This window comes from Oryzias latipes, chromosome 21 (genome assembly GCF_053564925.1).
Source record: "Oryzias latipes strain Hd-rR chromosome 21, Olatipes_Hd-rR_3.1".
In the NCBI taxonomy this organism is placed as follows: Eukaryota; Metazoa; Chordata; class Actinopteri; order Beloniformes; family Adrianichthyidae; genus Oryzias; species Oryzias latipes.
This window is the reverse complement of record NC_136257.1, coordinates 13,996,512-14,023,259: the sequence shown is the minus strand read 5'-3', so window position 1 is coordinate 14,023,259 and position 26,748 is coordinate 13,996,512. Positions and strand designations below refer to the sequence as shown.

Sequence of the window (26,748 nt, the reverse complement as noted above, 5' to 3'; positions counted from 1 at the left end):
TTTGTCCAGATGATGAAGCAAAAGTTTGTTTCAAAAAAACAAAGTCCATAGTTTAAATAGTTCAATTCCTCCTGTGTCACCTCCTCGTGATTCTTCTCTTCTCTTCTACTGCATCCCAGTCTTCAGAAGGATCAAATTCATCAAACAGGTTAAAGGAAACTATGAAATCAGTGATGTATTTTCTATTGTATGCTTTTTGGATTTCTTAAAAAAATTTTTTTTGTTTTTTTGATAAGTTAAACCCTTCTGTACAAAACGTTAATTTACTTTATACTTAATTGTTTGAGAATAAAAATAATACCCCTTGGTTATGTAAACGTTTTTGGAAGTCGATTATAATAAATAAGTTCATAAAGCCTTTTACTGTGCTACAATGTCACTGATTTTAATGTAAATACCTCAAATGATGCTTTTCACAGCAATTATAAGTTGGATTGAAATGTTTAATATAATTATGTACAGATAATATAGATTTTTGATTGCAGCAAAATGTGATGTTTGAATATTAAGAATTTTAATTTATCAGGAAACAATTTCATGTTGGTAGTTAGTTCATTTTTTTTTTCTCTTTAAAAAATATAAGTTTACGTTTTAATGTTTTCTCTCAGCTTTCATGGTGTCATTGAAACGATAAGGGTCATTTTGTGTTTGCAGTCATATTTTGCTCAACACACCGTTTTAAATATTGGAATTCCAAACACTGTAACTTGCTGTGTTTGTACGTATTGACTTTGTTTAAAGTGTGCATGTTTACTGTTGCAGTATCGTCATACTGAAGATTAAGTTACAGAGAGTGATAAAAGGCCACATAGTTTAAGTGACAAAAAGGACAGTATTTTTAACATTTCCAAGGTTAGATATTTGGATAAATACCTTCATATTTCTTTTTACGCTTAATTTTTGTGCGTTTACTTTCATTTTTTTTGGTATAAAGCTGGATTTTATTCTGCTGCCGTTTCAATAACACATTGACAGAAGCGATTCCTCTGTTGACCAACACATTTTCTCAAAACGAGCTTACGTAATCGTGATGCAATCTGATGAACCAATCGGAGGCTGGTGGGAGGGACTTAGAAGCACATTTTTAGTGTCAATGCGCGCTCCTGTGCGCGTGTTCGTTGGTTATTCGTCACGTGACCGTAGAGGGGAGCCGGTGATTGGCCAGGAGGGGCAGAAGGCGTGCCAACGGTGGCGGCGTGCTTTTGCCAGTGTGACACAATTACAACAACTTTTAGCCGCTGGTTGGGGAAGTTTGCTTTATTCACAAATAACACTTTGTCCTACAACCCAACATTATACCAACTTCACGCAAACATGGAACTGGAATACACACGGTCGTTTGATGTATAACAGGGAGTGTGGGAGATAACTTGAAAGGATCATTTCCTTGAGGATTTGGCAAGAATTACGTTACGCCCCGTTTTAATCCTGGATAGGTGTGCAGCGGTGTCCGTGTTCCTGCTTTCTGTTGGAATCCATCAGCCCCGCTGGTCTTCCTGTTTCCACTCCATGAAATCGTGCGGAGTTTCGCTCCCCGCCGCTGCCTCTGCTGCTACCCGGAGTATCGGCGTTGCTGGTAATGACGACGAGAAAATGGCGTCGGCAAAAGCGACTGAAATCGAAAAGGACTTTCCGAAGCTAACAGCGCAAGAGAAAGACTGCTTGGCCGGAATAGACAGGTTAGATATCTGCTTTGGTGTCTATAGTCTCTCTGGCCCGTTGGGGGAATTAATATTTGTTTTGCACGCTCAAATACAGAAAAACATAAAAAACAAAAACAAAAGCGATTGTGTGCACCCCCGCCTCCCCCAAGTAACACGGAACCGCCTGTGCGTTGTCTGTCCTTTACTTGCAGTACACTGTTTGGATTTCATGGGCTTCAAGAAGATGGCGCCAGAACGAAGGCCTTGTTGTTAAAGGTATGCCACTGAACAGGACCAAAGCCACGTCTGCCCGTTATCTCCTGTGATGAGCACATAGCCCGCCTGAAATGAGTGGTAGCGACCTCCCGACTAGCCTAGCCGCCGCCCCCCCCCACCCACCTCACCACCTCGCCTCTGGCTGTGCAGCTGTGGTGGGCTTCCAAATTGAGCCGCTATCAGTCATTAAAGTCAACACAAGGGAACTTGCAAGCACAAAACAAAATGAGCTGCTTTCTTCTGTCATTATGGGAGTCCAACACCCCTGGAATTGTCGGCACATAACTTTGTGAAATTGCACGCCTCTCCGCCCAGAGAGAGGTGTTACTGTTTCGAAGGGATCATGCTAACCGCACATTGATGCGTTTAAGTGCTTTTCCCACCCTGTAAAAGTTTACCTGTAGTTTTAGTGGCATAAAAAGCGGCTTGGGCTACTTTTCTAAAGCAACTATAGTATAAAGTTAGACATTTAAATGAGAAATGCTTTGACTTTAACGTATGTCCTGCAAACGTACGGCTTGCCGTATACAGACTCCGTGTTTTTACTAAAGTACTGACAGCTAACGACACAAACTGACCGAATAAAGCAAAGCTTCCATGAGAATCGGTCATCCGCAGAAACTAGAGTTGCTCGTGCGTCAGGTCAGGTCGTCCGGCTAGCACGTAGCGGCTAAGTAAGTGTCCAGCGATGGCCACCTCCCTTATTGCTAGCATCTAGACCGGACCCACATCCCATTTAGGGGTCAGAATATGTGTATAAGACGAAGGCTTGGCAGAAAGGAATATTTAAACAATAACCAAAAATGTGTGTGGTTTGGCCCAGTATGGTGGAGTCGAAGCGAAACCCATAAGTAGAAGGTTCGTTAGCTAACTCGTAACAGGCTAGGTTAGCCTTATAAACGAAAACTGAGTTCTCGTCAGTGTTTTTGAGAAACGTGGCCCGTACGAAGGACCTTACTGTCCTTAGTGTGCAGACTGACCGTGCTTATGCGTTGAAGTTGCTGCAATAGAACTGGTCTTCATGACTTCAACATGTGGCTCTGGGGTTGGGGGTTCTTCAACCCTTAAGTCCTCAGCCCACAGTCTTCTCCACACACTGTGAAGAAAATAAATATTTGAACCATTGCTGCATTTGTAGCTCTGTCATCCTAATGGGAGGTTCATTTGAACAGTGGGAGATGGAAAATCAAAAAACTGACTTTAAAGTCCCACTCCAATCATCTTTTGATCTATTTATAAAGTGTTCCCAGTGGTCTTTTAATTATGGTTATGCCGTTTTAGTAGGGCTGGGTATCACCAATGATTTCCATGATCAGTTCATTCACGGTTTTTCCCATTCACCCTATTCGATTCTGAATTTGCCCTGTTCATACATATAGACATATTTGTAAATAAATATATTAATAATATATATTGAGGATATTCATATTGATCTGATACAGTTCACATACAGTAAAATTTGTTAGTGTAATAATAAACCGATGCGATTGTTAACACCATACAGTGTTACAGGATTTCTCAAAAGGAGAACAACAAAAATGTGCAGATCATTAACATCTTAAAGACTCTAAACTGGCTCATATCATAAAATAAACTGTCCTTTAGACCCCAAAATGTTTCCTTAAAAGAGTTTGGAAAATTCCTTTTCATTAAGGCTACGTTCACACCGCTGGCTGAAACGACCCAATTCCAATTTTATTGCCCCTATGCGACCTGTATCTGATCTTTTCATGACAGTCTGAATGACACAGATCTGATCTTTTCAAATGTGACACAGGCCACTTGGGTATGTGTTCCTGAATCAGATACTTATCCGATCTTTTCAAATGCGACTGCCGTCTGACCGACCAGGCCACAAGTATCTGACCCGTACGTCATTGAGAGACTACAAACTTCATAATTCTGCATTGAAGTAGGCGGAAACAAGAACCTAAACATGAACCATGGCGGACGATGCTGCTGAGACCAGTCAGTGGAAGGGAAGCGAGGTCACCGATTGGATTAATATTTGGGGTGACAGCTCTATTCAGGCCAAACTCCAGGGCTCTTATCGCAACCGGGCGTTTTTTGAAAATTGAAATTTCCAGAATGGCTTAATAAGAACGGGTAAAAAAAGAGTCCATAGCATTTGTTCTGGGGGAAGCCTTCTTTAGGCCAGTTCCTCGCTGCACGCGCTCTTCTACTCTCTCTCACACACACGCACGCGTGTGCGCGGCTGCACCACATAAACCTCCCCATTCCGCAACAGTGGGTCCAGACAATCCGGGCTCCATTGCCTTCTTAAAATGAGAAGATTGTAATTGTGGTGGCTCCTTTGTGAAAATAAATTTAATAATGCAAAGGAGCTCCGCTGTTGACAACACTGTTGTTGACATCCATTGTTAACGTTAGTTACTTCTGCAAACAACGAGTGACGTCGTTCACCGTTGAGGACTCTTCTGCGCATGCGGGTCAGTTCTGGGTCATTTCACGGTCACACAGGAGATCACAAAAGTTCGGATATAATTGGAAATGTGAACGGGCTTGCAAAAAAATCGTATTTTTTCAAAAAATCCGAATTGAGCCTTAAGCTCTGCAGTGTAGCCTAAGGCAGCAATGTCTGTTTAGCGTTAGCGTTAGCTGTCCTATGGGAAATTCTATTATATGTTAGCATTCTCCTAGCAGGCTTAGGTTTTACTGCTGTTATGCGTTAGGTCACCGTATATCACTGAATCAATCTCTACTTTTATGGACCGATTATTGATCTATTAAGCTTGGATCAATTCAGATCGATTAATGTTGTTTTTTTCTAGGACAAGAGTTCATTAGAAATTCGCTTTTAAGTTGTGACTGTTGGCATAAAGTAAGCCTGCCCTAATTTTCCATCATCCCTTTGTTTAGACTCTCTTTTGCTAACTTAGAGCCCCCCACACCCCAACCAAATGTTAGCAGTGCAACAAAAAGGCCAAGCAATATTGAAGCTATCCAGCTATGTAGTTTTGAGCCAGAGACCAGATCAGACGAGGAAAACAAAGATGTACATGGGTCTTGTCATCTGCCAGTGGGAGTGGGGCAGGAAGCTTGTGAAGTTTCTTTCTCCATTATCAGAAAAATGCTGGGAGAACATGTTAAAAACACCAAAAAAGCAATTTACATTGGAGAGGATCTTTAAATAATTAATACACATATGTTTGCATTTTATAGAGAGAAATAAGTATTTGATCCTTCTTGTTATAAAGACTGAGTACTTTAGAGCAGTGTTTTTCACCCTTTTTTGAGCCACACCACACTTTAACGTTGACAAAAATCCCGCGGCACACCAGCATCCCCCCCAAAAAAAATAAGGGGGTTAAATAATTCAAATGAACTACAATCACTAAAAATAGGATGGTATGAATGTGTTGGCTACCACAAGCCACATCCATTAAGCTCTTCTCTGGTCTTCCTCTTTCCCTGACGTAGCTCCAACCTCAGCATCAATGCTACTAACATCATCACTGTTCCTTCTCTCAACATGTCCAAACCATCTCAATCTGCTTCCCTGCATTTATCTCCAAAACATTGACCCTGTTCTGTTCCTCTGATGGATTAATTCCTGATTCTATCCATCCTTATCACTCCCCAAGAGAACCTCAACGTCTTCATCTCTGGTACTTCCAGCTCTGCCTCTTGTCTCTTTCTCGACAACACGGCTGCTCTTACCACAGTCTTCTACACCTATCCTTTTATTCTTGATGAAACTTTTTGGTGTGATACCTGAAACCTTCCTCCACCCATTCCAACCTGCTTACACCTACCTCTTCACCTATTTTCCACTTCACTCTCTGTTGACTCTAAGATCTTAAAGTCCTCCATTTTCAAACAGATTCTCTCCACCATCTCTAGATGTTCCTCCACCATCTCCCTGCTCTCACTACAGAGCACCAAACTTATCCATCACTTCCTCATCTCCTCTGATTCCTGCACTCCCGTGTCCGGTAGAATCTGCTCCTCTACAGTATAAGGATACCCTGGATTACATGATCTACTTCTCTCTGGAACTTCTCCTTCTCCTCTAGCTTACGTCCTACCGGCCATAGCCACTGATGACATTCAACATCACACCTTTAGCTTCCAGCTTCAGACTCATTATCCTATCTGACCCTCTGTACCTCCAGAACATTTTTGGCAAACTCCTCCTTCCTGCTCTCTCCTCCTCTGTTCTTCTTTCCATCCACGCCATGATGATACAGCTTGAACCTGCTATCAATCTATAAACCTTGATTTCTTTCCATCTTCTCTCTTGAACACACAGGATATCCACCTTTTTTCTTTCCATTATGTCAACCAACTCTCTAGATTTTCCTGTCAAAATCCCTACACTCAAAGTTCCAACTGAAAGTCCTACAATCCTGTCTTTCCTTTTCTCACTTTGCAAACAAACACACCGTCCTCTTCTTTCTTTCACCAACAGTAGACCAATTTCCATCAGTACCCTGTAGGTCAGTGTTTTACCACCTTTTTTGAGCCAAGGCACACTTTATCATTGACAAAAAGCATTCAAACCAGCATTCAAAAATTGAAAAAAGGAGAAACTCTATAGTCTGTATTGATGGACAGTCCCTCCACAATCTCGCATGCATTTTTGTGACAATTGTGGCAGAAAAAGCTGGAATTTGCTGCTGTTTTTTCTAAAACATGTAATACAAGTTAAGTTAGTTTTCCATAATAATTGTCATCTAAATTATTTGAAATTTTACCCTCGTAGTTGGTTTTCCCTTCAGTTTATTAACATGCAATTTTATCTAACCTCACAAAAAACACATATATGCTTTCTAAATAGTGATTTATTTATTTTTTATATTTATTTCACTGTTAGTGCAAAGGCAACTGTATTTTTTTTAAACAATTGTATGATCGCAATATGTTTGATAAAAGGAATAACATTATATTTATGTTTTCTGTAGCTACACAAAAAGTAAACATGTTGAAGTTTTATTAGTTTTTCTTTTGTCTTAATCAAAGCTGAAGTCTTTGAAAACTTTAACAAAAATGTTTTTCTTTTTAGATAATTAAATTGTTTCATATTAGTTTAATTGTGTATGTTGCTCACTTCACCTTAATCCTGTTACTTAAATGTTATTACTTCTTCTTAAGTTTAACATATAAAACAATCCAGACCTTGTTAGAAAAGTGTTTCAGTTAGAAAGATGACTTGGACCAAACTCTGGGATGTTTGGTTGTTAATAAACTCAAACCTTGAAAGAGAACTAAAGTGTTGACCTCTGATTTCATCAAGAAGATTTAAAAAACTGTTTGATGTGTGTTCGTAATGTTTTCAAGACGTTTACAGGGAAGACTCATTTTACACTGAGACGCTGTCACTTTAACCCAATGCATCGTGGGAGATGTAGTGCTAAAACGGTCGGAAATCGCTTCTCTGATCCTCATTGTTTTATTCACTTATTCCACGGTCTGACACCGGATTCTGTGGAAAGCTACACAACTAAAGACGAGCTTTAGCTGTTATTTTTGTTGGAACTGAAATACTTTAAGAGCTAAATCAGAGCAAGGAAGTGAAGACTTTAACCACTTCTGATTGGTCAGACTGATGACGTATGATTAAGCCTCCAAGAATGATTGGTGGAGACAGTTAAAGGGACTTTTCCGAAAATGGCTAAAGGTGCAGCTAAATCGCAGTACCGTCATTCTTATCAAAATGTCTTTAATAGAATCAATTAACCACAAAGAAAAAAGTATTTTACGATCTTTCATATTCCTAACTTCTCAGTGTTTTATCAGGGGCTGTTTGGATGAACAAAGAGCTGATATCCTGGAGATGGTAAATGTTTTTAGATCAGTGAAAATCAGTGGATAATTTCCTATGGCACACCTGACCATCTCCCATGGCACACTAGGGTGCCGCGGCATACTGGTTGAAAAAAACCGCTGAAGGTCAACCGCACCAGTGATGGTCATAGTTAAACCAAAATCCCCCACTGATCCCTTCCTGACACAACCCTCTGCATTTATGTGCACGCACAAACGCTGGACGGTGACCCATTTGCTTGCGTTAATTTATGATTTCATAAATACTGCAATTTTATCATCTTGCTTCAATTTGCTGTTAGAACTCTTTGTTTGATGTCACAATGCTCTTGAAGAAACGACTACTTGATGACCTTATCCAGATAGTCCTCTCCCTCGCTTTGTGTTGCTGCTCCAGCAGACGTGGATAATCCAATTGTTGTGTCATTGATGGCTGAGCACTGAAATGCTCATTTACAGATCAGTCATGTACTTTATTATTTGAGCACTGAAATGCTACAAATGTGAAATTTGAACAGAAGTAGTTTTTTTTTTTTTTTGAGCTTAATTGTTTTGGCCTTTGCTTAAAGATCCACATGGAGATCCATATTTGAGCATAAAGCTAGTCAGAGCGATATGTCTAAAAATTAATCAAACAAAAAAACCTCTTTTTGGTAGAACGAGTCAGCCGTCAGTTTATCACATTTCACAAACCTCAGTTGCTGAATGACACATAGCTGGAAGTAGTAAACCATTTCGGTTACATGGACTCAGATATTTATTCCATATCTTCTTTTTAATTCTATACTGCTGCTGTTTTTTCAGGCTGTTAGCTGCTTTGAAGGCCACATTCTGAAAGCAGAGGGGAAAGTAGACCCTGGTGTCTTCTGCCAGCTCGGCCACTTCAATCTTCTGCTTGAGGACTATCAAAAAGGTTGGAACCGCTTTTCTTAATTGTTCACTTTACTTTGTTTTTTCTTAGAATTTAAACAAAATTAAACGTTTTTATTTATTACATTGTTTTTAATGTGACATTTATTTGGCTGTAAAACTCTTTGTTCTTTTTGTATGTTTTTACTTTTGGGAATTTCAGTCTCATTCACTGTTCGAGTTAGGAGTAACCTACAACAAAAGTAATGTATTACAGTCACAAGTAATTTTTTCACTGCGACAAAGTAGTGTAAGAAATCACTAAAGATGTTTTTGAATATTTACTTCTTTAGAAGTTCAGTAACTTTTGTATTAGAACAGACGGTTCAAAACTTGAATGATATTAAACAAGTAATACAAAAAAAACAGTTAATGCTGCAAACAAGGTATTTTTCTGCTCATGGTCAGTTAGTTGACATCCTTGACTTGAATTACAAATTAAAGAAAAATGCTCTGTTCCTGCTCTTACTGAGTCAACAGTTGGCTTTCTGCAATGCATCACAGTTTGAAAGGAATTTGCACTTTTATCTTTATTTTTAAATCATTTTTACACATTTCCATTCATTTCCAGCATTATCTGCATACCAGAGGTACTTCAGTTTACAGTCGGACTACTGGAAGGTGAGTTTACATGACAGGAATCTTGTTACCCAGTCAGAAAACATGTTGTTCTTTAGCAATAAGTATTGTTCTCAAGCTCATGTCTTTCACAACGCTTGCAGTTTAGTTAGACTCACTGTGTATAACAAATTTTTCCATCCTCCTAACAAACATTTAGTTTTGAAAGACCCACTCTGATTTAAATCATGTTTGGGGTGTTCTTAACGTGTTCTTGTAGCTTTTTTCTGATGATGGAGGACATTTGTAAAAAGATATGAGCTTAAAATTGTGCTTCTTAGTATTTTTTTACTTCAAACCATTGTGAATCAGTAGTACACAACAAAATGTTGTTTCAAAAAGCTTTTAATTGTGATGTAGAAAATATAATCCCTGCTCCGCTCCATTCTCATGCATTCACCTGTAGACGACTAGATTCATGTACTTCTTTGTTATTCTTAATAATAATAATAATAATAATAATAATAATAAATTTTATTTAGAATGCGCTTTACATTTTAGATAAAATCCCAAAGCGCTACACAGATCAAAAGATGATCGGAGTGACACTTTAACAATATTCTGAAAGATTTCAGAGAAATATTTTAGCAATAAACCAACAATCCATTTTAAGTTCCTAAACCAACGATAATGAATTATTTTAACGTTGGTCTCAGGAGTCTTGGTTTAAAGAGATGATGCAGTGCAAGGACCAAAATAAAGAAGAATTATGTTTCTGCATGCTGGCTGTCCACTTGGCCCGAGTTGAACCCTTTCTGACCTTGATTATGTGACTAAAAGGAATTGTGTGAAGTTGTTACTTTGTGGTGGAACAGTGGTATTTCATTTCTGAAGCAGAAAGAGATTTTCTGTAAAATCCTAGTAAAAATGACTTACTCATAAAGTCAGTTATTAATGTTTTTTTTTATTTCTTTTTTCTGCAACTGTCATAACTAGTAACAAGGATAAAAAGTTAACAATGTTAAAATGGGAACTGGAAATGTCATTCAATTGCATGGACAGTCAGTTGCATTGACTAAGATTTGCTATAATAAATCCACCCAATGGAAACACGACAATTAAAAAAAAATCTTGCATTGATTGGAAAAAAATGTTTTTGGTGGTTTTTGAGGCATGTTGAAATGGACATATTTAGCAAAACGGTAATGAGTTTTGACACAAGATGGAGTTTATTCATTCAAATTGTTGTGGTTCCGTGCGCGTGCCTCCGCAGTGACTACTCCTCACCTGCTCCTCATCATCTTGTCACCTGCAGCTCATTACAGAGAGTATTTATTCAGAGAAGGAGCCGTCGGCAAACGCCAGATTATTGTGCCTCACGAGTGAAAATCTGCCAGCCCGTGTATTTGCCTCCCTGTCTGTCACCAAACTCCGCCAGTCTGCTCATCTGCCTGCCTGTTCTCCTCCCCTCCATTCATCCCCTCTGCCACATAATATTAAAACCCAGTGCGCCACTCCATTTTTGTGTCCGCGCTTGGATTCTGCAAAGCTCCTCCGGTTTCACAACACAAATCTTAATATGATAACAAAATAACTTTTGGAATTTCTTCCTCTTATGGAAGCAAACTGACGTCCTTGTCCAAATAAAACTGGACCAAGCACAGGGCCCTGTGGTACACCACGACCGTTGTAAAATTAGAAAGACTCGTGTGAAAAAACTGGAATCAGTCAGAAAAAAATGTTTTAAATATTATGCCATGATTTAACTTAAAGACCACATCACTTGAATGACGGAAAACCTACATCAAAGTCATCATCAACTTATTAAAATGGTAATATTTTCCTTTTTTTCCCCAGAATGCTGCCTTTTTATATGGCCTTGGAATGGTTTATTTCCATTACAACGCGTTTCAGTGGTAAGTGTTTTTTCTGCTCCGTGAAAATTTGACCTTATACCGTCTAATGGATTTTCTGTAGCCACTTTTCTGTTCAGAACAATAGTGCTAGTAAAATTTTATTTAGCTTACCGTTTTTAGAATCAAAGTATTGAGAATTGAAAGAGTCAACTCAAAGGTAAGGACATTTCATTTTTGACCCATTTAAAGACAGTTCATAGATCAGCTTAGCAGACATAAAGGACACACATTTACAATTGTGTACTTGTACTGGAATTAGATGTTTATGATGCTGGTAGAGACTGAACTTCACTGTTGTTGACTGTTTGTCATTGTGCATTATGGACACAGATGCCATTAGGAAGGAAGGTGTTTGAATGCAGCAAGAGTTAGAGAGGCAGAGACGTGGCTTAAGTCACAAAGTCACTTCATCCAAATGATTACATTTCTATCAAGTGGAGAAAAAAAATGCAAAAAGAGAAAACCAAACCCTGTTTGTGCCCAAAGTGATTTAAAAAACCCACTCCAATTATTTTTAACTATTTATTAAGCATTTCCGATGGACTTTTAATTATGATTATGCAGTTTTTAGCCCCCCCCCCAGTTCTTTAGAAATTCACCTCTGAGATGTGGGCAGGACTGTTGGCGCAGAGCAACCCCGTCCCCCATTCCCTTCATTTTTGCGGAGCAGGGACCCTGTGGCCGGCCCACTGTATTTGTGATGTCACAATGACAATGTTTTTTGAATGACATTTTCTGTCAGGTCCTGATTCACAATCATTTGAATAAATGGTTGAAACTGTATTTTTTTTTGAGAAATACTCAAAAAACGGAATTTGAGCTCAATTTTCTTAATACATGTCCTCTATCTTTAGAAAATTGCCACAAGAACATGTTGACCGAATTCATTCCTTACCCCTCTGGCTCCTCCCATTGCTCCGTTTGTCGGGGCATTTGGAGCTGTAGTGGCGTCCAAACTTGATTTTTAAGGGAAAGCCGTAGTGACTCGGGGCTGGGTATCCCTCCGCCGGTAGGGTGATCCGCGTTCAGCTTGTGACGCGGAGAAGAAATGCATTTCTTCATGTGGGTGTGCTCTAAATCTAAACGTAAGTAACTTCCTGCGTGACTTTTTAAAGTGATAAAACCGATGGTATGCATTTTCCGAGCGCTGGTAGCTATGCGCTAAAGTAGCTCACCGGCGACTATTGATGACATCATCGAGCGGTAAGACATCTGAATTTGAAGACACTACTTTTCCCTATCACTTCCACATGGAGGACTTAATGTAGGTAGTTGGGATAAGCTGCAGGTGTAGGGAAGCAATTTGAAGTCGGCCGTTAAAAATTGCGTTTAAACAAAAACACAATTCTCATCAGAGCGAGTCTTTTACATAACTTTCATTTTATTAAAAAAATTACATAACTGGTGCAGCAGATCCATTAAAAGTTCACATTTTAATTTTAAAATACATCACCTTTTTTAAAGATATCCAATTGAACTGAAATGCGGTGATATGCTGGGAAAAAGAGTCAGCTGATGGAAAAAGCCATGAAATCATCATTAAATATAGTAAATACTGAAATTGTGTTTCAGTGTAGTGTATTTATTACAAGATAATCAAGTGTAAATTAAATTTGTACAAACAAGTAAACAAGAATGAATGGTAAATCCATTCACATTTTAGTTACCTAAAGTTCAGCCCACTGTAGTTTTTCCACATCAACATAATCCAAAGGGAACTTTATTAGAACATTCTACACACTGTAAGGTCACATGTCTTTGCTAAATTCAAAGGGTTTCCACACATTGGACTGGAATGATGGACTGATTGTTTGATTGCGCGTGTTGTTCACTGTGGTGGTCATTTTTATGTTCTGGTAAAATAAACCTACCGTACCTCAATCCAAATGGTATTTTCCAATATCAACAATTGATTTATTTCATTTTGAGATGATTTTTTAATGGAAAGGGTTTGATTCGATTAAACAAACAGATCAATCTGGTTGCATCATAGGAATAGAAATTGATTCATCGATTAAGTTGATTCATTGTTCCACCCCTAGCTTAAAATGTCTTGGAACATGTCAGGAAAAGCTGTTGGTCACAGTGTCATCAGCGGAAAAGAGCCGTGTGAGTCCTGCTCTGGAAATTCAGACGTCAAATCCAGCGTATTTGCTGAGGAGCTTCAGTGTGGCTGTTGAGGCAGGAGAGAATGAATGCAGAGCGGGGAGAAAGCAGCAGAGGGGTGATGGAGTTCATTCCTCTGTGGGTGTGTTTGTGTGTCCTGCAGAGAGCTCTGCTGGCTCATACAGGATGAGAGCTTCATGCTGACACGCAATAGCTCTTGTTGTCATGGCGACACAGTGTGCGCCTTCCATTAGAAACTCCTTTGTTTTGTGCTGTTTAAACATGTTTAACCCTGAAGACGCAATCATTCCAGGTTGTGTACTAAACGCATCGGTGTGTAAAACATAGAATAGGTGTGTGTGTCGGTGTGACGACCCTACAGCTCATGCGTTTGGGAGCAAACACAGCCCTCAAACACCTGCCGGGATTTTCTGTTCTTAGATTGGTTTCTGCCTGGGCTAATGGAGTCACTTCAACAACTACAGGATGGTTCCAACAGAAATGCTTATATGTGGAAGTATATTGGAGGAAGCTGGATGTTTTTTCCAAAAAGCGAAAGAAAAACTTCTTTATTTATCTCATTAGAGGAAAGAAACTGAGCTCAGGCTTTTTCTATACCTTTCATGTGGTCTTTTTTTTTAAAAACACTTTGTAACAAAGTGTTTTAAAAAGCTCTTGATTAAAAAGAAGCAAATCTCAAAGCTAACACCACAAGCGTTTCAAGCTAAACCTGCTTTTTGAAATCTTTGAGGTTTTGATCAAGTTTTTTTTATTTTCATTTTATTTATTTTTTTACAACTTTTCATCAACCAGGTTTCTAAAGAGGTTGATTCTATGCTGTTCTATTGAACGTTCAGTATGTTAGTCATGGGGAACATTTTTTTCCCCCCGTAGATGTTTGACAACGATGTTCTGCACAGGCAAACATTAATGATGATGGACATATAGACTAAATAACAAGTTGAAGAAAAGTAAGAACAAATAAGTGATAAACTGCATGTATGCTGATGAATGTAAGTAGGATGGAGGGATTTAAAGAACACAGATTTGGTTTAAGCCAAAGCCAATTTCTTAAACCATCATTCCCAGAAAGGGGAGAAGAGCCAATGATTTGCCTCATTAGTCCAAAAACAAAGATGCTCCCTCCCGATTCCAGCCCCATCAAAAGACATTACTCCTTGTTCTGTAACAGCTTTCTCCTCTCTGAACGACACAGTGGGCAGAATCTGGGCCCACCACATACGGTATGGGCCATTGACTTTGAAAGAGAACTGGCCTGAGTTGACACCCACCCATCCTGGCGTTCCAAACAGGAAGTACCCGCTGGCTCCAAGAAGCCCAAACCCCATCGACTTCTCTTGAGAAATAAAGAGCTGTTACTCTGTCATATTTGCCAGAATACCCATTCTTGCTCTGCATCCTTTCTTTACATCATTCTTGCTAATAACATGTTCTTACCAACATTTTTCTGTAGTGCAAGCCATTCAAGTTATAAACTGGCCAATCAGATGCCTCACTAAAGGTAGCCCCAGTGTCTATCATTTCAAATGTTTAACAGATTTCATGTAGCCCACTTTCAGGTGTTTGGGGTGTGGACTTCAAACAGACTCACTCCTGATTGGCAAGAGTGGTTGCCATATAAAACGTCGATTCAGTCTGACGTTGTCTGACTTCAACACGGCGGCATTCACATCACAAAAAAATGTCGACAAAATTGACTTCATTTCATTGAAGTTTTAAAAAGGTGACATCACCCTCCCAGTCCATGGACTGTGCTCACCGGAGCCCACAATTTTGTGCCAGTCTGTTTCCTGTGGGTCTAAATAACTGCAATGAGAGCCAACAGCAGCATCAGAAATAGATTTGACCGTTCTTTAAGCAGCAGCTCCCCATTTGGAGAGAAAGGAGCAGCTTTCATGGAGTTATGCCATGTATCCCCCAAGAAGCAGAAAAAAAACAAAATTTCTCCTTAGTTTATGCTTTTCAACACATTTAACGGATGGTATTAAAATGCAAAGCAGCTCCTTTTAGCCTAATCAGTATCTGCCAACTTGGATTTAGATTCTGAACATTTTCATTGGAAGCACGCATTTGTTTTATTTCAAGACTGTCTCTGTAATAATGATGGCCATTAAATAGAAATTCCACATGCCTCCTAAAAGCAGGGAGATTTGTGGTGAAAATAAATGGAAAAACATTGTCTGAATGTGGTCGCTGCATTTTTGCAGCATCAAACATTGATGCCTTATTTTCTTGATTTGATGCATCAACTGAACAGCAGAAAAAAAATCAAAAGGTTTGAGGACTTTGTTGAACTTTTAACTGTATAAAAGTTTTTGCAAAATGAAGTAAAGAATGAACTGAAATTTGTCTCTGATGAATTATACATGAATTATATGTACATTTTTAAATGATCCTCACTGTCTCAAGAATTTGAATTGAATCTACGGTGGAATTGGCTGCTTTGCCAGGAATAACGCTGTCTTGACTTCATGAATTATCTACTTCTGTTAACGAACCTGGTTTACGGAATGCAGGAGATGCCTGTAAACAGGGGACGTGAGGTGCATAATCAGAAGTCTACTTTTATTTTGTGCTGTGCCTAAAAAGAAAAACAGCCATCCTATTAATCCTTCACCTTTCACAAAATGACCCGAGCAAACTTGCAGATTTCTCAGAATCATTTGAGTCACATCCTACCAGTTTAGTCTCCCCAGCCATTCCTCCCGTCGTTTTTCCCCTCCCTGATGGCTGATGACGATCTATAATATACACGATCTGATTCACATTTTCCGTGTTGCAACCATAAACACCACATGCATTGAGCATTTTTCTGCCTCAAATGTAAAAGATTGAACTCCCTGAACAGTGTGTTGATGTGTTCCTGGTGGTTGTGAAAGTTTACTTGTCCTTTGGCATGGCGGACAGGAAGTGGCGTGACGTTTATGATTGCATGTCTGAAATGGAACCCATTTCGTCAAAAGGTCACGGCGATATGCTGATTGTAAATGTTTTTTGGTTTTCTGTAGGGCCATCAAAGCCTTCCAGGAGGTGCTTTACATTGACCCCAGTTTCTCAAGAGCTAAAGAGATTCACCTGAGACTGGGGCTGATGTTTAAAGTCATCACGGACTACGAGTCAAGCTTGAAGGTATGTATGATGGCTGGGTTTGATAAGGGAAATACAATAACTGTGAACCACCATCACTGCAGCTGCTCAGAACCCGCTGTCAGCTTGTAGAAATGCTGTTGGGAAAATGTAAAGCTGCAATCGATGCTTTTGTAGTTGTGGCAAAGGCTTTGTGGCCTGCATATAATGATAGATCAAAATGGGATTTAATTGGGGGTTTAGCGATTCATTTTAACGATTCGATTGAAAATCACAATTTCTGGCTGACCATCCAATTCATAGAGGACATTGGTTCATTTTGAACGATCAGATCAGATCTGATTCACTGACTTGAAGTCCATCCAGGACATCTTTACTCCAAAATTCAACCAGTGAGACTGAGATAAATACCAAATGGTGTTTTCCAATATTGATATTTGGGATCTACTTCATTTTGAAACGATTTTATAATGTTATAGTTCGATTTGATTAACACCTTTTTCAGACACATATGGTTGGATCATGTCGACTGATCGTTACACCCCTAGAGTTGATGCATGTGCTATTGTTTGGGATGCTTCGGAAAACAAGGGATACTCTGCCCTGGATGATGCACTCATGGTGTGGCTGTGGCCCTGCAAACTCCCTCAGGTTTGCAGGGGGTGGAGTGTGCACTCATCCAGAATAAGACAGAGAGAAATGTGAAAGAAAACACAAAGAAGAGCAGCTCTCTGCAGCCTGAAGCCTCTCTAAAGCTTCGACTTCCTTCCCATTTACACATTATGCTTTGAACGAGCCTCCAGCAATTAGACAGATGCTCATGAACATACAGACTCCACTCCATTAGTGGTTACTAATTCAGCCATGAGGATAGGAGGAGGAGGACTGAGACGATGCACCGATCTGCAGCCACACAGGAGCTTTGGACGGTGAGAAACAGGAGAGGAGGCGCGCGCCTCCTCCTTCCTGCTCGCTGGGATTGCATGTCATCTTTGCACTCTCCACTGCAGCCGTCGGCCGAATAGAAATCAGTGACACGAGGATGGAGGAAGGAGGGGCAGCGAGGGAGAGTAAAAGACTGCTGAGAGACTGTTGAAGGGAGTGAGGAGAAGGAGACATGACGAGAGAGGTGGAAAGCCAAAATGATGGCGCTGCTGCGTTATTGTGGCAGGGAAAGAGGGAAAAGGAAAAAGAGGGATAGAAAAGACGTGCCGGGATGTTAAAGCCAAGGTAGGGGACTTAAGGAGTGTTTGAATTGTGTCATGTGGCTTTGCTGTTTAGGCTGGTTTATTCTTAGCAGTGCTGCGCGTGTGTGTGGGTGTGTGTGTGTGTGTGTGTGTGTGTGTGGTCCGGGTGAAGCCTCCATTGATGGACCCCCCCCTTTTTAGTCAGTGAACATCTATGTCACTGCTGTTGGGCTCCTGTGGACTCCTATTTATAGTTTTTGTGTTGCTGGTGGTGTGTTTGTCAGACAGTTGTGCTGCAGGGAAATGTTCCACAGACCGGTGGAGTTGGCTGTTTGTGTGTGTATGTTTGTGTGCTGCATTCCTGCTGCTGTGGGTCTAGTCTCAGCAGGCTTCTGCGCTCCATGCTGAGTAGGATGAGAGGGATCCCTCATTCAGGAAGAAAGCACAGTCAAACCTGTGACTGTGACGGTTCCACAGGAATAGTCACCTTAAACTGGTGTCTGGTCTTGGGGTTGCTTCCTTATTGTCTGTTTATTTAAACTGTCCAAAGTACTTTATTTTATAATAGACAGTAAATATTCCACGTTTGCAACGTTTTGTTTTTGTAAGAAATCCCTCAGCGCTCTGCCTCTGCAGCTGTGTGTGGGATGGAGCTATTGATCGGTTGTTTGCTCCACCTTGCTCCAAGGTTAAGGCAATCCTGACTTTCACTGGGATGCTGGGATAAAACGGCATGGATGCTGGTGGACATGTGGTTTCAGTTTCAACCTTGGATCAATGCACTTCATTTAAAGACCCACTCCAGTACAGATGGTATTTTTAACATGTTCTAATGGAGGGAAATGAAGCTAAAAATTGAGTATTTCTTTATTCAAATCGTGGTGAATCAAGAACAGACAAAAAAGTGCTGCTTGAAAAAATATTTGTTAAATAAAAACGACAATGGGCAAGCCACGTGTAGACAAATAGATTCATTAACATGCTTAAATTGCTCGCCGTTTTTTGTTGGAGGTAATGTTAGCTTGGGGCTGTGATGGGCTGTAAGCGTGTAAACTTGGAGCTCTCAGCATCTTTGCACAAATGGTCCTGTTCACAACTAAGAGGCCATTTTCTGATAAACTCCTGCCGCTCTGCAGAAACTGTCCTAGAAAAGGAGAAAAAGTTGTACTGAATTAGACTAAAACGGCATAATCATGATGAAAAGGCCACGGTGGACTAGGGATGCATCAGCACACGGTTCAGTTTGGACTTTGATTTTTGGGTCACAGTTTTGTTTTGGTTTGTTGTACAATTTATGCATGACAAAACGACGACAGAATCATTTGCCAGTAAGTAAATACAATGAAGATTACCCTTTCAGTCGGCTAGTACTAAGTCTTGAATAATGTCATAAAGCAATAAATAATACATTCTTAAATTAAGCACAAAGTGTGTTTGACACTTTCGATGTAAACATTTGTGTATGCTCTAGGGAAGCAACAACTCACTGTCCCCATGATTTGGTTTAATGATGCTTCAGTTGGAGTTCAGAAATGGGGCGTCTCTACTGGGAACGCCTTTAAAATGGCTCCAAAGATGGTTGGAGTAGGTCTTTAAAGCCACGCCTTCTTCTGTGATCACTGTGTGGGGGGTGTGGTCTGCAGACGTCAACTCCAGACGTTTCTATTGTAGCTTGAAGGTCATTTTTCTGGCTTGCTGTAGAACGATGCAATGTTTATTTAGATTGATTTGTGAGCACCAGTTGAAAACCTTAAGCTGACTTTAACGGAGGAACTGTGTACATCTGACAGATGCCACTCGAGCATAAACTAATAAAAGTAATGTCTTTGTTTTTAACCCCTGCAGCATTTTCAGCTGGGATTGATTGACTCCAATCTCTGCACTTTGTCCAAAGCTGAAAGTAAGTAGAGCACACCCTCAACTCTATAGCTGTGGGGGCACACAGCCATTTCAGTGCACTTCTGGGGGTTGGGGGGGGGGCAAGAATATTTCTGAAGTCATTTTCTCTTTTGCTGTTGTTTCCTTGCTGACTGCCCAAGATTGGTGTTGCCATGGAAACTGAAAAAGGGGTGGGAGCTGCTAGGCCTTGGTTTAAAATTATGTCTAGTCTGTGAAAAATGTTGACCCACTTCAAAAACCATCTGTGCTCCATCATTTAAGCAATCTGCATCAGAGGAAGATTGTGGGTTGGATTTTTGGGTTTGTTAGATCATTTTTTGTTCACATCTTGAAAGCTAATTCTGTTTTTGTGTGCTTGTTCTCTGCTCTCTCCTCACAGTTCAGTTCCATATCGCTCATTTGTATGAAATTCAGGTAAGCTGGTGGTTTGCATACAATATTTACATTAGGACTGAAAATAATTACATTTCTAATTTCATATGGCCTTATCCATCTGTTCAGCGGATCCCTGAATGTTGAAATCTTCCTGCTGAAGTCGTCGTTTTTTTGCCATTTTATTTTCCTGATTTTGCTTATTTTTGTGGAATTGCATGTAATAGATTTATTTTTCTTCTGGGTTTTAAAAGCTGCTTTCCTGCTTCTTTTCCAAAACAGCCCGGTTCTTGTAGGTTCTTGTTGGAGAAATCCACCTGATCCTAGTGATCAGCAGCTGGTAGAACAGGAATATCTGCAAAAAAATTTAAAGGAACAAATGGAGAGCCAAAAAAATGTTATTAGCTGCACTCACTGGTCACTTTATTAGGTACTACTAGTAGCAGGTTTTGCCTTCAGATCTGCCTTATTTCTTAGTGGCATAGATTCCACAAGGTTCTGGAAACATTCCTCAGAGACTTTGGGCCATATTGACATGATAGCATCATGCAGTTGCTGCAGATTTGTCTGCTGCACATCCATGATGCCAATCTCCTGTTCCTCCACATCCCAAATTTTCTCTATTGGGTTGAGATCTGGTGACTTTGGAGGTCATTTGAGTCCAGTGAACTCATTGTCATGTTCAAGAAACCAGTCTGAGAGGATTCCAGCTTTATGACATGCTGCCTTTTACTGCAGCAGATCATTTGACCATGTCTGCATGTCTAAATGCATTGAGTTGCTGCCATTTGATTGGCTGATTAGAAATGTAACGGGTGTGCCTAGTAAAGTGGCCAGTGAGTGTGTATTTCATTCAAAAGTTTTCTTTCAGCTTTAAAGTGTTGTTCGTAGCTTCAAAAGCTTCAGAGCTCAGCATTACTGTTGATAAACTGAGCTGCATTTCTTTTGGCTGAGGGATTTCGATCAGAGTTCAGCGAGGACACAGACTGAGGAGTCTGGCAGCTCAGGTTCTCCTAAAGGACAAAGCATGCGCAGCAATCAAGTGCAGACACACACGTGGAGCTCCCAGACAGGTGGAGTCTGGCCTGTCCTCCACCCCCACTCCATTTCTGTGTGTGTAACTGACCTGTCAGTCAGCCAGCAGGTCTTCAGAGCTGTTGTGTCTGTCTGAGGAAAACCATCAAGCTCCGTGGTTACAACAGCATCCATGGTTTCATTTTCTCTGTGTGTGTGTGTGTTTTTTTAAATATCTGCAGAAGAAGTACAGAGCAGCAAAAGAGGCTTATGAGAGTCTGTTGCAGACAGAAAATCTTCCTGCTCAGGTGAAGGCAACCACGCTACAACAACTAGGTACGTCTCTTTGGTCTAAAGCCGCACATACTGAATGAACTGAAACAGATTGAAGTTATTTAGATCTTTTTTAGTAATGTGGTTGCAGAGAAGTGTTGCGGTTGCTTCTTTTGGAGAATATGGAATATAATTCGTATCATTAAACTTGTTGTCACTTGTGTGCCTGTAGTTCTTTTACGCTTCTCACCTTCTGTTGCTTGATTCATTTTTGAAAGTTCCATTTCTAGTGGTAAACGCTCAGCCGTGTGTTAAATGGCGTTTTTCTATACAGCGTTTTCCACCTTGTTGCAAACACTCTCACATATTCACACACCAATGAGGATAAAGAAAGGCACTGGCACGCGCGGGCAGGAAGAGCGGGAATCGAGCATGTGATCTTACAGTTTGAAAGGCCGACTGCTCTACCCCGGCACTACAGCCATCCAGACAGTTGCAGTACAGAGCTCTGGTCTTAGAAGTATTTCAAATACAGGAGTTGATATTGAGATGTTGACTTAAGAGAAACATGAGGTATTTGGCACATGCACCTGTGCGGGTGCTGCAGGGTTTTGGGTCCATGGATGGTCATAGACCGGACCTGCCACATCTTAAGTGGAGCGCAGGTGTCTCTTGTAGTTCCCCTTGAGGCTGTGCGACCACCTAAAGGGACATGAAGAAAATGGAACATGCTGTTATCATGCATGTGGTAAATGAATGTGCAGTATTTATTGTAATGTAAGTTACACGCGCCTAAGACGTACAGGTGATGCGGTTATGTTGTGCCCTAATGCCACACTTTAGTCGTCGGTAAGCTGCACGTACTGCTTCCTTACTGACCACGCACAAATGCAGCACGTATGGGGTGTGCCTGTGGGACTCCTGTAGGACGCTCACACAAACTACACTCTGCCTAATTTCCACATTTCTAACAGTCAGGCTGCACACAAGGAGCACCCACTTATCTTCTGAACTGCACTAAGGGGCTCCTTGCACAGTTCACAGGGTTTGTGGGGGCTATTAAAAGGAAAACCCTATACAACACACCCGCGCTGCCCCTTCATGTTGTATAAGTGTTTGCTACAACCTGTCCCTGTCCACTGTCCCCTGTCCCTGCCCTGAGAAAAAATGTAAATGAACTTTTTTTTACGGTTTCACTGAGCTATCTGATCTTAATATTTCGTGCGGTCCACCTGCTTGCAACGTATTGCAAAGCTTCTTGTGGAAATCCTGCTCTCGCTGTCCACTGATGAGTCCTTCAAAGACCCCATCAGAGCTGAACTTTCCCCTTTGTGCTGTAAAACTTTCAGACATGTCAGGAACAGAAATGAATACACAGCTTTATGTGAGGTTATCATTATTAATATTTATAGCTTTTTGCATTGTTTTTGTGCTATAATGCTATAATTAATCCTATCCACAAGCTATTTAGAAATTGCTTGTATGGGATTAATAAATATATTAAGTGTTCTTATTAACAGTTTATTGAGTGTTTTGCCATCTAAAGCGTGACCAAATATGAGGTGATCTTTGCAAGCTATTTATAAATTGCTTGTGGACAGATTCTGAATGCATACAGTTTGTAGTTTATTAAAATTCGTTTGGTTTGAAATGTTATAAGGCACGTTCTGTAAAGGACAGTAGGTGTTTCTCTTGTTTCACATTGTTGTTGTGATGTGTTGAAGAGTTGGTTAGTGTTCTAAAGGTCACTGTTCCTATTCTGTACTTTGCGGTTCTTTGTGGCCAAACATAGCCATCAGTTTAGGAGGCTGCAAAACACTCAAACTGTCAATGAAGGTTCTCGTTCATCAAGCTGGTTTAGTGTTGAGGTTTAGTCATATCAGATGGACTTAAGAAAATGTAAGTCCAGCTTGACATGGGAACTGTTAATATATTTATTAATTGCATACAAGCAATTTATGAATTTTTTTATAAACTTTATTGCACATTATGCCATTTTACTAGGATTCACTCTCAGGTATGCCATAAGAACATAATTGCAAATATCAAATACACAAATGTATAAAAAAACAAGAATAGAAATAGAAAAGAACCAGGGGGTTAAACTCTATGAGAAAATGTTGAATCGATCACATACAAGGTTTTGACTGCTTTTTGGTTCTCAGAATTACTATTACTATTAATATACTGATTTAACTCAGAATAGAATACAATGAAACAGGGTTTTCAACAAGAGAATTTACATTTATGAATATGAAATTTGGCCAAAATGAGCAAGAGATTTAAAAGTAAACCAGAGTCCTTTTGTATATTTTTTTGATATCAGACATCTTTGATACAAGACATCTTTCCATAATCAAACAAAACAAGAATCCATTTTGTCACTAATGAAATCACACATCTTCTGCCAAAACATTGGATGACTGTTTCAGGGGAATTGCAGCAAAAACTACAGAGTGTATCAATGTTTAATCTAAATCTATTTAGATTTAGATGAGGTCACGCTTTAGATTGGGGGGGGGGGCTGCAAAACACTCAATAAACTGTTAATAAGAAAACTGTTAATATATTTATCAATCCCATACAAGCAGTTTATAAATAGCTTGTGGATAGAATTAACAAATGCTAATAAGTGTCTTTCTAAGCTGCTTAATACCACATTACTCATGCTTGTTAATGTCTTATAAGTAGTTTATTAAGGAATATTTTAATGTATTTATAAACAGCTTATTTAAACTTGTAAGACATTTACAAATGCTAATTAATGTACTTACAAGCAGCTTACTAAAACATTACTAGTTCTTGTTAATGTGTTATAAATAGTTTATTAAGGACTCTTATTATATAGCGTTACCAAGTTATTGCTGTATTATTGCCGGCTGAGGAACTAAATACTTTTAAGATGCAGTAACTGAGTTATTAACTTAATTACTTTTTTGGACAATGTAACCACTAACTATAACCTATTACTTTTTTTTAAGGTAAGATTCCCAACACTGGTAATCATCCATCATTGTTTGCGTGGACTGATTTTGTGTGTTTGTGGAATTGGTCATGACACGGGGGTTTGTTTTGGAAACTGCTTCTGCAAACAGAGCTGAATTCTGGCTGCTCGCTGAACTGGAATATCTGTTTTATCACATTCGGTTCTGCTCGTCAGGCTGGATGCATCACACAGTGGAACAGCTTGGAGACAAAGGCACCAAGGACAGCTACGCCATCCAGTGTCTGCAGAAGTCTCTGGAAGCAGACCCAAACTCTGGCCAGTCCTGGTACCTCCTTGGCAGGTAGGACAGATGACGACAAGACGTCAGTGCTAAAGAGTTGTTTCTGGATGCTGATTAGGTTTTTTACATTGAAGCACTCTCCCTGTTTTGACATCTTTATCTGTAAGAAAAACTCATTCTAGGTAAAAAATGAAAAACTATAATTATAGTTATGAACTTTGAACCCATAGAAATATTTAAACCAGTTTCTCAGCTTCCATTTAGTTTTTGTTCATAAAATACTCCAATCTACTTCAGTGTTTGGTGAGACTGAGGGCCACATTTCTTTTTCCAACAATGAAAAGTTGGGATTTCACGATCCAATCACGTGGTTGAAGACTTGAAATCGGATGTTTTCTCCTGATCAGTGATCGGATCTTTAATTTTTTCTTATTATGATCAGCTCTTTACATTTCAAGCTTATTATTCTGGATAAATCATGACCGGATCACGGCATTTTATTGCCGTAAAGCACAGCAAAATATGGCAGCAGTTGAAGCTGGATGGAGGCTAACAAAAGCAGTTCAGTCAAGCTAATGAGAGGTTCATAGATTCAGACTTTCAGGATCAATAAATCCTTTAAAAAAAAGCATTTTAAACTGGCAGAAAGTGTCTATTGGTTTGTCTTAACACAAACAACAACCTACAAAGACATGGAGTCAAATCAAGCCATAAAGATTTGAAATCCAAACAAAACAACTTGAAAAATTCCAGCTGAAATATCGGTGCTAAAAAAATTCAACTGTTAGAAACCTGCTGCAATTTTAATGTAAACTTCATTATTTTCAGTCGCAAATTCAGCAGGACATTCATATGCATTCACACACCAGTGGAGCCTCACTGGAGGCAGGCAAGTGTCAGAGGGGATCAAACCCCCAACCCTTCCATCATTGGCAGACATTAGCCACTCAATGCCTCTGCATCCACACAAACTTCACGTCAATGGAGATTTTAAAAGTTTGCATTTGCCTTACATCAAGAAGATCAATGAACATTTATCACATCAAAAGAAGTATTTTGTACACTGAGCCTCTGACTCTTTTAAAAGTTAGATCAACTTTACGATGTACTATATGCCCGTGGACTGACACTTGAACCAAGCTTAAGTGTGTTAGGTTTGACTCAACTCGGGCTTTATGTTCAGAATTTGAGAACTTGAATCTTTAGATTTGAACTCACTTGATTGTTTCTTTTTAAACCCAGATGAAAAAAGTTCCTAACAAGCAGAAAGCCAGCTGTTCTGTTTTCAGCGCCTGTTAATCTACGCATGTGACAGACTATTGGAGACAACATGGTTTTGGTATTTACAGTCAGTTGATGAAGTTTCGTTTTCATCAAGAATGAAAGGAAAGGTGGAGAGACGGGAGGCAGAGCTAGAGGCAGCAGAGATGAAGATGTTGAGGTTCTCTTTTAAGAGTGATGAGGATGGAGCGGATCAGGAATGAATTCAGGAGGAACAGATCATGGTGGATGTTCTGGAGATAAATGCAGGGAAGCAGATTGAGATGGTTTGGAAACATTAAGAGTAGGAACAGTGATGATGTTGGTAACATTGATGCTGAGGTTGGAGCTACTGGGGAAAGAGGAGGACCAAAGAGGGGGTCATGGATGTAGAAGGAGGATGTGAGGGTGGGAGGTGAGAGCAAGTGGGATACAGAAGATGAGGAGGCGGATGATTGACTGTGGCGCCCCCTAAAGGGAACAGCAGAAAGTTGAAGATAAATTAACCAAACATGAAGAAAAAGGGAGCATTTTAGTGGTGTCAGTAAAACCGCATAACAAATATAGTTTTCCAAAAGTCACGAGAGAGAAATTCCCTAGGAACAAAATGAAGCATTATTTATCGTGGCTTAATCTGTAATTAGTTTAAATCTGGTAGATTTGTAAATAGATAAATGAATTTGGATGTTGTAACGATGTTTGTCATTTATTTTTATTCTTTAGAAACACCTCCTCACATTTGCTTTGACTGGATCACATGTTCCAAACAGACTTTGATGATTTTAACATCAGAAAACTGCATTTTAGGGTTTTGTTTTCAAAGAGTCCAATGTTAGCCACACAATGACCAACAACTGTACCTTATCATCTACAATAACTGTGCCAGCAGATTGCAATGCAAGTTCTGTGAATCCACATTTTAGTTTCTGTTCCAGAATATCAAGGTACTATTGAATTAAATGTAAAGAAAGCAGGATGAAGCCTTGGCAAAGAAGCAACCTAAAAGCTGGGATTTCCAATATATTCTTAGGATTCAGTAACTGACTAGATGTAATGTTTGACTTTCAGGTGCTACTCCAGTATTGGGAAGGTGCAGGATGCCTTCATCTCATACCGTCAGTCCATTGACAAGTCAGAGGCCAGTGCTGATACCTGGTGCTCCATAGGGTAAGAAGAAGCTCTCCTGATTCTTTGCTAGGATCCGCTTTTGTTT

General features: G+C 39.8%; 1 protein-coding gene across 3 annotated transcripts in view; it reads left to right on the top strand.

Annotated features, from left to right (window-relative positions):
- Positions 1 to 1,158: 1,158 nt before the first annotated feature.
- Positions 1,159 to 26,748, top strand: part of kdm6a (lysine (K)-specific demethylase 6A) — a 40,964-nt gene continuing 15,374 nt past the window's right edge. The window contains exons 1-11 of one of the 3 annotated variants that reach the window (XM_078939513.1): positions 1,159 to 1,679; positions 1,856 to 1,919; positions 8,511 to 8,619; positions 9,187 to 9,236; positions 11,031 to 11,089; positions 16,225 to 16,345; positions 19,336 to 19,390; positions 19,769 to 19,803; positions 21,018 to 21,111; positions 24,209 to 24,335; positions 26,604 to 26,702. In XM_078939513.1, the coding sequence (XP_078795639.1) occupies positions 1,510 to 1,679; positions 1,856 to 1,919; positions 8,511 to 8,619; positions 9,187 to 9,236; positions 11,031 to 11,089; positions 16,225 to 16,345; positions 19,336 to 19,390; positions 19,769 to 19,803; positions 21,018 to 21,111; positions 24,209 to 24,335; positions 26,604 to 26,702 (983 nt within the window). In that variant the 5' untranslated portion in view covers positions 1,159 to 1,509. Of the gene's footprint in view, positions 1,680 to 1,855; positions 1,920 to 8,510; positions 8,620 to 9,186; positions 9,237 to 11,030; positions 11,090 to 16,224; positions 16,346 to 17,130; positions 17,233 to 17,333; positions 17,534 to 19,335; positions 19,391 to 19,768; positions 19,804 to 21,017; positions 21,112 to 24,208; positions 24,336 to 26,603; positions 26,703 to 26,748 lie in introns of those variants that run through there. The other 2 variants (XM_078939514.1, XM_078939515.1) reach the window with 2 other exon arrangements.